General features: G+C 39.7%; 1 protein-coding gene across 1 annotated transcript; it reads left to right on the top strand.

The window, feature by feature from the left end:
• The first annotated feature begins 10,799 nt into the window (after positions 1 to 10,799).
• LOC147447183 (uncharacterized) lies at positions 10,800 to 12,316 on the top strand. Its single transcript, XM_086523582.1, has 2 exons — positions 10,800 to 11,343; positions 11,775 to 12,316. The coding sequence occupies exons 1-2, from the start codon at positions 10,800 to 10,802 to the stop codon at positions 12,314 to 12,316; spliced, it is 1,086 nt and encodes a 361-aa protein (XP_086379708.1).
• Positions 12,317 to 13,721: the final 1,405 nt, after the last annotated feature.

Genomic DNA, 13,721 nt, shown 5'->3' with positions numbered 1-13,721 from the left:
AATAGATAAATATTCAAATTTGGTGACACGTATACAACGCGCAGCTCTATTGGCCTTATGGGATGCTGTCGAGGACATTTTGGTACAGCTATTCTGGGATGGCATTTCCTGTATTGTACATGCTAAGCGAGTTACCTTAAAAAAATATAGATCTAGCTCTAGCGATCAATCTGTGAAATGAAGGGTGCCTCCGTAAGAATTAGTTTACCCCATGTAACCTCTATTTACGAGATTTGTAATCTTTTCATATGATATCAATGAGTCAAATTTCTACCATTCGGTGCAGCTGTAATAATTAATTGTGTACTTTGTGTTCTTGAGGCATTAGAATTAATCAAGTTGTTAGATTTCACACCTTCTCGACCATTGGCCTCATAGAGGTGTTTGAGAAAATCCATTAGAAACCACGCCATGTTAGATCCCTCAAAGACTATTGCATATTCTTCCATGTGCTCCATCATGTAGTCAAGAAAGCTTTGGAATGCCTCTACATGAAGGTTAGCCCTGCCATGCATGTCAAAAATAATAACTAGAATCTTAGTCACCTTTGCAAGTATCTTAATCTTAGATGTGCCTTTCCCAATCAATTTGTCTTTGTAATTAAAAAAAAGGTTGTTTGTTCCAAAAAAGAGAAGAGCTTTCTATGTGCAAACATTGGTTTTTCACGGTGTATTAATGTAGAAGCTTGTAATTGAAGTGAATTTCGCTCCCATTAATAAATATGGTGTTTTGAATCTCTTCTTTGCGTAAATTTTTTCATTCTTAATTTGTTCAAGATTTCGACTGATATGAGTAAGGTTTTTAATTTGGAGCATGAATACTTTGAATGTTAATGTCTTTCAATGTCTTGTCGCGTGATTTTGTTTATAACTATAGTTTTAAGTTAATTTGATGTTAATTTTAAGTGCTTTTAAAAAGTGACATTGAGTATAAAAATGACTTTCTAAGTTTTAAACTTCAGTTCTCACATTCACAAAACTCTAGCTTTCAACTCTCTTCCCATCTTGTTTGCAAACAAACCCATGGCAACATCTTCTGATGCACTTCTCACACAACTAGAAAAGATATGACTTGCAAATCATGCACATGAACTAGTCATTGTGTTTGAAGGGCGACATGCTCTGAAATTATGATTTGCGGGAAACCTCAATGGAGACACTACTCTCTCTAGCTTCAGTTATGAAGCAACATACACAGGCTTCACCTTTGCAAGCCGCTTTCCATCATGGGTTCTCTTGAACTCCATGATCCTTCCTTTCCAATGGTGTCCTTCCCTTGCAAAGGCTTCACCTTTGCAATCCGCTTTCCATCATGGATTCTCTTGAACTCCATGACCCGCCTACGACGGATCTCGCTCGCTCTTACCAATGGTTTTGAATGGTGAATCCTATACTTTTTCTCAAACTCACTCATGCGCACACATAGAGCCCCCATAGTGATCTCGTCATGAGACTAACTATCCATGTTAACAGACCCCATGTTAACATAACTTTTATATAACCATCGCCACATTTGCCATACATGTCGACCAAGGGAATGCTAAACATGGTGTTTTCTTACAACAACCCATAAATAACAATATTATCATGAATTATTTTGCCCATATAAGCATCTTGTGTAATCCCACATGCCTTTAAGGTGCAAGTGTATGTGATTGCATTTGGAGAGATGCCCTCTCTCTGCATCCACTCAAAACAGCCGAGAGCTTCCTAACTTTGACACTTTCTTCTGTACTCTCTGTGTGTGTGTGTGTGTGTGGAAAAAAGTCTACATCTTCCAAAGTTAACATTATAGTTGTCATGAGTTGGACTTTTCTCACTGATGTTGAAGCTATCAAATTATCAAAACTATAGAAATTGGGAAAATTGGCAACATAAAAAATGAAGAGAACTCCAAACACTCTTATAGCATTGCTCATTCCTCGTGGAGTGGTTTCCAGTATGCACTCCTCATCTTTGCAGTTTGTTTGTGTCCTTGAACATGAGCATGTGTGTGTGTGTGTGTATGAGAGAGAGAGAGAGGGAGGTTCATCATTTCGCATACTTGCCAACATTGGTGGAATACAATATTATACTCTCTCTCTCTCTCTCTCTCTCTCTCTCTCTCTCTCTCTCTCTCTCTCTCTCTCTCTCATTGAGCATTATTGTCTATCTATTTGTTGCATTTATCCAAATGCAATAATCTTGAACCATGACTCTATGCTTTCCCTCTACCATGGAAAATGCTTGGTCCACAACTTGGGTGGCTTATTTTTGTGTGCTCCTTTTGTGTTGCATGTGCTTAGAAGGTTCAAGGTAGGTTTATATGCACATTTGTAGGTAAGTATTGTTGCTTATCAGGAAAAATCAAATCACTTCCTTTGAGTGATCCGCCAATGGAGCTCAAAGAATTGATGCAAGGTGGTACTACCAAGAGCAAAAAAAATCTTAAACACATAAGAGCATATAATAATGTATTGGCTTTTGCTTCTTTGGGTGCTCATGTTGATGAGCAACTTACGCAAGGGAGAGGTGTGTACACTTTTAAAGTTCACAGTGCCATCTACCATAATATTGGGCCCATGACACTATGCGAAAGAGTGGATCAGATCACTCGCTTTGCACAATTGTACTTTTTTGATACAGAGAATGAGCTCAACAATAGATTGCATCATGTGCCAGATTTAGATAGAGATTCCTTGCATAGTTTGCAGGCTATGATGCATCGTGTTAACCCATATGCAAATGCCTTTCGATTTGCTGCTACAACAATGGGGAATGAAGGAATCCCAAACATGAAGATGGTCATTACTGAAAAGCCTACAAATGGTTGGCAATATTTAGCTCCATGTGGTTTTGAGGTTACAGAAATTATGCCAGGGCAAGGAGATGAGAGCAACATCGGCCATCGTGATATTGTATTGTAGTATCATGATGGGGGGCTTAAAAGGATCTCCAACCTACATCGATCATATATGCCTTTAGTATATGTTCTATTATTTCCTAATGGAGAGGATGGGTGGCATCCATATATATACTCTTTATGAAGGAGCCTCACAATCAGGGCGCCACGTGTCTTCAAAAGGAGCCTCACTTTCAACTCCAGCCAGCGTTGCAAGTGCATTGCAAGAAAACAAGAAAACGTTGCAAGCGAACCTTTGACTCACCTTTGTGTGCTATAAAATCACATATTAGCAAAATAGATTGTTGATGCTAGCCTATGACCGTATTCCAAGGTGAGTTGTAGAGACTGAGTTGGCTATCTCTACGATTTGGCTCTCTCTCGCTACGTTGCCACAGAGAGCTAATCTATTTTTTTTGGTTTGAATGGTTTGAAGGTACTGTCAACACAGAGCCGATCCAGCCATCAACCTTGAGCTTGCTGCAAGGCGCTCTTTCATTCACCAGGTTCTCTCTCTCTCTCTCTCTCTCTCTCTCTCTCTCTCTCTCTCTCTCTCTCTCTCTCTCTCTCTCTCATCTGATTTGCGAGTGCACCTTTTCGGGTGGCTGGAATTTTAAATTTGCACGTCCTGCCTCATTTCTTGCGACTGAATTGAGAGAGAGAGAGAAATGACTCAATGGCACCCCCTAAGCAAGTTGTGTAGGAGGTAAGGATGCCACTTCCCTTGAGCTTCGAGCTGTCCTTGAACCACACACACACACACATAGCCAATGGTGGTGGTGCTCTCTCTCTCTCTCTCTCTCTCTCTCTCTCTCTATATATATATATATATATATATATATATATATATATATATATATATATATATATATATATATATATATATATATATATATATATATATATATATATATATATATATATATATATATATCTAAGAGGATACAAATGGTGCAAGGTGTACAAAGATGAGGCACTCTGATCTCTCTCTCTCTCTCTCTCTCTCTCTCTCTCTCTCTCTCAACAATGAGCATACCGATTACACAAGGCAAGCAATGTGAGGGCCCAGGGGTGAGCTCAAAATGAACGTGAAGGCCAATAGCAGATGAATGCAACTTGCAGACACCAACACAGTTAGTCAAGACCAGTACCATTTGGCCGTCTCTCTCTATCTCTCTCTCTCTCTCTCTCTCTCTCTCTCTCTCTCTCACGGCGAGACGTTTCTGCTGTGTGAGGGGATAGAGGTGTAGAACTGGAGCATGAATCTCCACTTGGCTCTGGCCCGTCGACGTACCAGCCAATGCCATGCATGGAATCTGCTGCCTTCGCTGCTTGAAAATGACGTGTGACTTGGGAGGCGTGCCCCAAAGTATAACCGTACCTGTCAATGCCATGCAGCACGGTGTGCCCACACTGCAGCCATACTTGCCGATGCCACTGTCAGTGCCATGCAGTGCTCCCAATAATCTTTTCATGCAACCAACATCGCTGCTAGCCTTGCTTTAACTTTTAGTTTTTAAAATACCAAAAAAATTTAGTTTTAAATTTTTTTTAATGGTAAAATGTGTATGGCCATCGGAGGGCAAGAGAAAAAGGAGCCGCAAAATAGAGAAAATTAATGTACAAACCAAAAAGGTGAGTTATATGTTGTAGGCATTGGTAGTGGGGGTGAATTTTTATGGTTTTTACATTGCCGGCCCATGCATTTAGTTAGCAAGTCGTGAAAGTAGATGATAAGTTTGGTCCAAAGTCTGCACGCTTTGTCTCCTTTTTTCTTCGTCCTTTTGTGTACTACAACATTTTGGCCAAAGCTCAACAACTCTCACAATTTGAATTGGTACCTTTTCCATCAACTCCATCTTCCACTCATTCTTCTAAGTCGCCTCACCTCCCCCCGGGAGAAGGTCCCTATCCAGTTTTCAAGTAATGCTTTGAAACATATTCCATGAGTCTCTACGATCGCAGCACACCTAAGTGTAGTATACTTTAACCTGTTGAGTGAAAGGCTTAGGTGATGCAGTGTAGCATGACAAAATTGTAGCTAAGTAGAGAGAGAGATAGAGAGGGGGAGGGGGGGGACGCATAATCGATTGTGAAGACCACAACCTTTCACCTTTGAAGCCTTGCACACTTGCACCTTGAGGACATGTATGCCAAATATCTGTGGTGCCCTTCATAAAGCACAAAAAGTACTTGACGAGGTTCCTGTCCGAGAGGTCGTCTCTTGGAATGTACTGATTGTTGGATATGCCCAACTTGGTCAAGAAGATCACCGATGTCCAGATGCAATCAACAAAGGAACACCTAGAAAGCAACAACATCCGTTACACAAGCAAACATGGAGAGGAAGAATGCATTGGGTCTTTGACAAGCTTCCTGGCTGCACGGCAACAACCCCAAGTGAAGACATAGGGTAGCTGGAGACAATCTATATTCTCGGTTTTCCCTTGCCAATACACCCTGGAAATTATGATGGTGAGCTTCTATGTGAGGTGCTGTAGAAGTGGAGCAGCCGTTGCGCTGTCCAATGACCTCCAGTACGGAGTGCCCTGCAAGATGTTGTTGCCAGACACTCTAGTTCCCTGCAGAGAGGAACTGCATTGTAGGTTGCTACATCCTGAGGTGTTCTGTGAGCTGCCAACTAAATTATCATGCGGCACCTGCAGGAGATTGCGAGCGAGGACAGCAACAGAGGTTGCGCCAGCCGCATTATGCACTCAACAATATTTTTTTGTTTTCTCAAAGTTTTGTAGGTTTTTACTTTTTGTAGGGTTTTACTTTTTTGAGGCTTTTCACGCCAAAATTGTATGTAGTGAGCATTGTTGGGGATCGTTTTTTCAGACGTACAAAAATCCTTTTCTTGAATTTGACAAGAGGAAATTTGTGAAAATTATGTTATTTTTTAAAAAAAATAACAGTATTCTTCTCTATGTTGTGGTGGCATTTCTTCTCTTGCGCTTGCCCTCAGCCGACATTTTTGAAATTGAAAATGCCACAATATTAAGCTGAGACACATTTTTCCCAGACAGTGGAAAAGAGGTGCAACACTGACTTCATGGCCATTTTGCATGTAATCTTTGTCAAAGCCTTTACCAATGGTTATCGTAATCGGGTTGAGTATGCATTGATATGAAAAACTTGGTCATTTTTAAGTGGGACCATGGAAAGTGAAGCACATTGCCAACAATACATAGGGCTTATAGGGCCACAAAGCTGTGGCCTATTTTTAGTGGATGTGAAGTGAGGAGGTCTCTCTAGATGAAAGCGTGATGCTTGGCCGAATGTGGTCTCCCCCCTCTTCCCCCCCCCCCCCGCAATCTATCTTTCTATCTCCCTCTCTATATATATCCATGTTATATGAATCTCACGACTAGTTTTATAATTAATTATAATTTGCCACATGGAGGGCTTCCCCACAACTCTTTTAGGTGCAGTTGTTGCCAGAGAGCATGGCCGAGCTGTCTATCTATCTATCTCCGTCTGTATATATATTCATGCTATATGCATCTCCATGACTAAGCAGTGATAAGTGTCTCTCTCCTTTTAGACCTAAGGTGTTCCACTTCATCATAATTTGTTTCTACTTAACCATACATGTTGTTACCAACATACATTTTCATGATCACTTGCAATTAATCGATGCATCTATTCTCTTTCAGTGATGGATAGCCCTTCTTCCGACTCTTGGAATGTTTCTCAAGAAGATCATGATGTAAATGAAGTCATATGCCTACACCTCCAAAGTGCAATAGCATGCGAGCCGCAAAGCAGTTGGAGGGATTAGGGGGGAAATTGAATTGCGAGGGTCCTTCAAAGCGTTTACAAATCATTCATGGACTTTGTGAATGCAACGAAGCTGTCCAACAAGAGTGCAAAAACTACTTACAAAAGGGTTGCAAACAAGTTCAAGGTGAAGAAGACCACATCACCTTTCGAGAGGAGGTGATTTTGGCATTGTAGGGTATCAAGGACGAAATTGCATGTTTGGAAATCAGTCAACATGAAATCTAAACATTCATGGAAAATTTCCAGAATGAGGTTGTGCAACAATTGTCTTTGTGCTTCAAAGAACACAAGGACCAAGTCAAAGCCTTGAAAGCACATGTAAGAGGTTTGGGGTTTGAGATTAGGACCTTTAAAGAACACAAGGAGCAAGTTGAAGCTCTGAAAGCACATGTAGTAGATTTAGGGTCTGAGATGAAGACCTTAAAAATTACAATTAATCGCTTGAATGCCATTGATAGGAGACTTAGTCGTGTTGTCATGCCTAACGCACAGGGAGATGTTACTACATCCTATCCTATAATGTAATGTTTTTTTAACTAATGCTGTAGAAAAACTTCAAATTATCATTGCCACACCTAATGCACAAGGGGGTGTTACTGCATCCTATTCTAAAATGTAATGTTTTTCTATCTAATGATGTTGCAAAACTTCAAATTATCATTGTAGTATCTCTCTCTCTCTCTCTCTCTCTCTCTCTCTCTCTCTCTCTCACACACACACACACACACACACACACACACACACACACACACACACACACACACATGCATGAAAATATGTGTGTGTGTGTGTGTGTGTGTGTGAGTGAGAGAGAGAGAGAGAGAGAGAGAGAGAGAGAGAGGAGGGGACAAAAGAAGGTTTTAGGGGTAGGGAATGAACAAAAAGGAAAACATAAAAAGATATAGGGAGAGGTAGAAAGACAAACAGAGAGGTATCGAAAGGGTAAGGAAAGAAGATATGGAATAAAAGGTAATTCATGCCAAACTTATGTGACACAAATCTCATATTAGATAGATGCAAATCTTCCTATTTAGAAGACCCAAATTTATTGACAACCTTTAAAAAAAATTATTTAACACAGATGGCGTCCGGACCACGGGTTTTGTCCCCAGACACACACATCAAGCTAGATTGTGCAACATTTCTCAAAAATCTAGGCAAGAAATAGCACGCACTAGGACTCAACGATCTTTGCAGCGAATCCCATTGGGTATTTTAGGAGATTGTGTAAATATCATGCATTTAATCCATGGCGGTGAACAAATGGATGCAATGGCTATGCATATTGAAAATTTTACTACAAATGCTCAAAGCACTATACCTTTAGAAGTACCTTCCGTTATTGGAGTTGCCAACAATTGGGAGGGTCAACAACAACATCTTTGTGTTGTTTTTGAAGAAGGAGGATTCTCTAAAATTGAGCATTATTGTCTATCTATTCGCTGCATTTATTCAAATGCAACAATCTTGAAGCATGACTATATGCTTGCCCTCTACCATGGAAAATGCTTTGGTCCACAACTTGGGTGGCTTATTTTTGTGTGCTCCTTTTGTGGTGCATGTGCTTGGAAGGTTCAAGATAGGTCTATACGCACATTTGTAGGTAAGTATTGTTGCTTATCAGGAAAAGTCAAATTACTTCCTTTGAGTGATCCTCCAATGGAGCTCAAAGAATTGATGCAAGGTGGTATTACCAAGAGAAAAAAAAATTTTAAACACATCAGAGCATATAATAATGTATTGGATTTTTCTTCTTTGGGTGCTCATGTTGATGAGCAACTTACGTGAGGGAGTGGTGTGTACACTTTTAAAGTTCACGGTGCCATCTACCATAATATTGGGCTTATGACACCGTGCAAAAGAGTGGATCAGATCCCTCACTTTGCACAATTGTACTTTTTTGATACAGAGAATGAGCTCAACAATAGATTGCATCATGTGCTAGATTTAGATAGAGATTCCTTGCATAGTTTGCAGGCTATGATGCATTGTGTTAACCCATATGCAAATTTGTTTCGGTTTGCTGCTACAACAATGGGGAATGAAGGAATCCTAAACATGAAGATGGTCATTACTGAAAAGTGTACAAATGGTTGAAAATATTTGTCTCCAGGTGGATCTGAGGTTGCATCAATTATGCTAGGGCAAGGAGATGAGAGCAACATCGGCCATCGTGATATTGTATTGCAGTATCGTGATGGGGGGCTTAAAAGGATCTTCAATCTACATCGATCATATATGCCCTTACTATATGTTCTAGTATTTCCTAATGGAGAGGATGGGTGGCATTCATATATACCAGAAACTCCCAATGAGCAGCAATTTATTACACAAAAACAATATTACACTTTTAGATTGCAGATTAGGAGTGACACCACAGAATGCATTTTACGTGGAGGACAATTGTTGCAGCAGTACATTGTTGATGCCTACAGTAATATGGAGGAGTCAAGGTTATTATGGTTTAGAAACAATCAAATATCAATTCGTGCAGAAGTGTATCAAGGCCTTGCAGACATGCTTGCTTCCAGTGACAATGTGCATGGGGTCATGGGTGTTAATGCTGGAAGAAGAATTGTATTGCCTTCATCTTTTGTGGGGGGACTTCGGTACATGCAACAAGTCTATCAAGATTCTATGGCAATTGTACATAAGAGAGGAAAGCCTGATCTATCCATAACTTTCACATGCAACCCAAGGTGGAAGGAAATAGAAGATGCGTTATTGCCAGGACGGACTGCTTCTAATCGTCCTGACTTGACTACATGTGTCTTTTATCATAAATTCAAAGATTTGATGGACTTGCTTCTTAAAAGGGCTATCTTTGGAAAGGTTGTTGGACATGTTTGTGTGATAGAATTTCAGAAGAGAGGTCTTCCCCATGCTCATATCTTACTGATTCTTCATCAGAATATAAGCCGACAGAGATGTGACATTACGATAGAATGGTTTGTGCTGAACTTCCAGATAAAAATTTATTTCTTGATTTGTATGATGTTGTGAGTCTTTGCAATGTTCATGGTCAGTGTGGTGCATTGGATCCAAATGCTCCATTCATGGTAGATCAAAGATGTAGATTCAAACACCCATGCAATTTTTGTGAATCTACTTCTATTGATGGTGATGGATATCCAAGGTATATGCGGCGAGATGATGGTCAATACGTGGTTCAAAAGCAAGAGAGGCTTAATAACAGATGGATTGTTCCCTATAATCAATTGTTGTCTCTAAGATATAAAGCTCACATCAATGTAGAGATATGCTCAACCATATCAATAGTGAAGTATCTATATAAGTATGTGTACAAAGGACATGATAGGGCCACAATTGTGCTCCAAGATGGAGAAGGTGTTCTTGATGAAATCAAGAGTTATTTAGATGCATGCTATGTATCCGCATTGGAGGCAATTTGGAATATTTTTGGATTCTCATTGCATGAGGAAAAGCCTGATATATTGCGTTTGCAAGTGCATCTTCCACAACAAAATATGGTTGCTTTTGGAGACTCTACTGACATATCCAATTTGGTGAATAATGATGATAATAGGAAGACAACACTTACGGAGTGGTTTGTAGCGAATCAGCAATATCCAGAAGCAAGTGATTTATTATATATAGATTTTCCCTCCAAATGGGTTTGGAACCCCACTAATAAAGTGTGTTCACATAGGCAAAGAGGTGATATTATAGGGAGAATGTACAATGTTGTTCCCAATGTAGGCGATCTTTATTATTTGCATATGCTGCTTACCATATGCAAGGGTTGTAAATCATTTGAGGAGCTTCTCACTTTCAATGGACAAACCTATGCCACTTTCAAGGAAGCTTGCAGTGCCAGGGGTTTGCTACAAAATGATGATGAATGGTTTATGTGTTTGCAAGAGGCATCATGTACAAGTACCGGCTTGCAATTACGACAACTATTTGTTATGATCTTGGTATTTTGTGAGCCATTATGTCTAGGTACAATGTGGCACCGATTATCCTTAGAGCTTTCTGAGGATTATTTTTATGATTTGCATGAATGTACAAGTGATGAGGATGTATGTCATGAGATAGCTAAGAATCAAGCATTATGTAGCTTGGAGTCTCTGCTTCAATCATAAGGGAAACGACTTTGTGACTACTCTGGGATGCGCGAAGTAAACCGTTCTGTATTATCTGGATGTGGGAGTGGTTTGATAGCAGAAGAGATGATGTTCAATGCAAACGAGCAAATGACTTTAGCCATTCGTATGGAGGCATCTTTGAATTGTGGACAAAGAGATGCTTATAACGAAATCATGCAAGCAGTTGACTCATCAAATGGGATAGTTTTTTTCTTGGATGGACCCGGTGGGACTGGGAAGACTTATCTCTATAATGCACTACTTTGTCGTGTACGTGGTCAACCAAATGTCACTTTAGCATGTTCATCCTTGGGAATTTCAGCTTTACTTCTTAGCAATGGACGTACAACACATTCGAGATTTAAGATACCAATAGAAGTGCATTCTGAATCAACATGCAACATCGAAGTAAATATTCAACTTGCAGAGATTTTGAGATTAGCATCATTGATCATTTGGGATGAGGCTCCCATGGTCCATCATTATGCTTTTGAGGCCTTGGATAGGACATTGAGAGATGTTATGCAAAGTGATGCATTGTTTGGGGGAAAGGTGTTTCTCCTTGGGGGTGATTTTTGACAAATTTTACCATTTGTGCCCAAAGGAAGTCGAGTAGATATTTTTGATGCCTCTTTGTGCCGATCTTATGTATGGAAACATGTGAAGACTCTGAAGCTAATAGATAATATGTGTGTACTTCATTGTTCCAATGACTTGGTTGAGAGAGACTTTGCAAAATGGGTACTAGACATTGGCAATGGGAATGTATGTCATGGGGATTTACTTGATACTGTAGAATTTCCAAGTAGTATGATACTCAAAGATAACAATGTTCAAGGCCTAATTCACAGTATATATTGTGACTAACAAAATGTCCAAAGACATGCAAGCTTCTTTAGGGACAGAGGTATTCTTGCACCATGCAATAAGGTTGTTTCCATAATCAATGACTTGGCTATGCATAAAATGAGAGGACTTCACAAAAATACTTGAGTGCAGATTCTCTTTGTACATCATATTGTAATGGTGGGTTATATCCAACAGAGTTTTTAAACTCATTGGAGCTTGGTGGTGGCTTCCCACCACACTGCTTGCACTTGAAAGAGAATGCTCCAATCATGCTCCTTCGCAACCTGGATCCAAGGCGTGGTTTAAGCAATGGGACAAGATTGATATGTAATCATGTTTATCACAGGGTCATTGATGCGGTATTAATCACAGGTTCTCATGTTGGAGACAATGTGTTCATACCAAGGATCGACTTTATCATAGGAGGTTCTCAAGGATTACCTTTTGAAATGAAGCGCATACAATTTCCTGTAAGACTTGCATTTGGAATGACCATCAACAAGGCACAAGTTCAAACACTTGGATTCTTAGGTTTGTACCTTGCTACACCTATTTTTACTCATGGTCAGATCTATGTAGCATTGTCTCGCGTGCGTTCTTCTATTGCTATAAAGATTTTGATAGATGGTAGTCAAACATCGATGGCAAATTCAAATGCAAATCCAATGGCTTGCAGCCCAAACATTGTCTAGAGAGAAGTGCTAGAGGTCAGAAATTTTTAATGTATCATACTATCTTTCATCCATGCATTACTCTTTGTCATTAACTTTTTGTTAAATGAAGTTTTATATTTATATTAATCCAAATTTTTGTTGTTGTTTATAGATGTCTAGCCGATCTACAGTCAAATACACAATGGATAGGGTATCTAAATATATTCAAGGTAATCTGTTGGAACTTTACAAAAAAATGAGCCTCACTTTAAAGTTTGAATGATTAAAGTATACTAATCGTGTTGTATGAAGCATAGATCCACTTTTTTGGAGGGGACCCATACCTGCAAATGATGTTGTCCATATCTTGGAAGACTTTGACGTCATAAGGTATGGCTTTTGAATTATTATTATTTATGTCTTGCAATAGCTTGGATTTTTCTTAACATACTCTTTCTTTTTTGTAGAAAACACTATTATCCAGCCCATCTATTGGTAGGTCTATATGAGTCTACGTGCTATTTAGGACTCATAGGATACTTTAATGTTTCCTTAGAGCTAGACGAAGCAGTAGGACGGGGTCATGTCTCTCTTAGAGAGATAGGGTATCAACGGCCCATAGATGCACTACCTTCCTTTGGATTTGAATCAGAGAATAGGAAAGTGAGAATGTATGTTGTTGATGATACTCCAAGGCGGCTTGGACAAACAAGCTTCACTTTCAACCTAAATGACGCCTTCTACAATGGGTTTGGTTTGATGGTGATCTCTTTTTGGGGTTGGGAATCCTTATGTTTTACCCCTTATGTTTCTGATGACTACTCTCTTATCAAGAAGCCTCTTTTTTGTAACAAAGCTATTGGCTCCTATTTGGAATGAAAACCATGTTGTGCTCTTTGCACGCGTGTGTGTGTGTGTACCATGAAAAAAACTAATTAACATCATACAAGCACAACTTATGAATACCATGTGTGTCATCAATTTAATTTGTGTCATAGTAAGAGAGAGAGAGAGAGAGAGCTATTATCAACTGCGATTGAGACTGCTTCAAAGATATGGAGACCTATATGTAGAATCACATGGAGAAGAGAGGCTTAGAGAGCTATGAGAGAGCTTATCAACTTGAAACTCTCCAAGAGAACCTCTCTCTCCACATCCATAGGGCTCCCAGCTTTCTCTTTCTCTTAGGCATGCACTGACATTTTTGATTGCTTCGTTTCACGAACGAGTTCTGAGCTACACGCAAGCAAGTGCCAATAGCTTTTCTCAACTCGGAATTTTGTTACCTTTACTATGTGGTTATCGCTTCCATCTGCATCAGTCTCTACGAGGCCTCTCTCTCTCTCTCTCTCTCTCTCTCTCTCTCTCTCACACACACACACACACACACACACACACACACTCTCCACGTGCTAAGGACTTTCATTAGACCTTGCTGGGTATA

The sequence above is a fragment of the Adiantum capillus-veneris genome, chromosome 11 (assembly GCF_014529385.1).
Source record: "Adiantum capillus-veneris isolate H3 chromosome 11, ASM1452938v2, whole genome shotgun sequence".
Classification (NCBI taxonomy): Eukaryota; Viridiplantae; Streptophyta; class Polypodiopsida; order Polypodiales; family Pteridaceae; genus Adiantum; species Adiantum capillus-veneris.
Note: the sequence above shows the minus strand (reverse complement) of the source record. Positions and strands in the feature narration are given on the sequence as shown.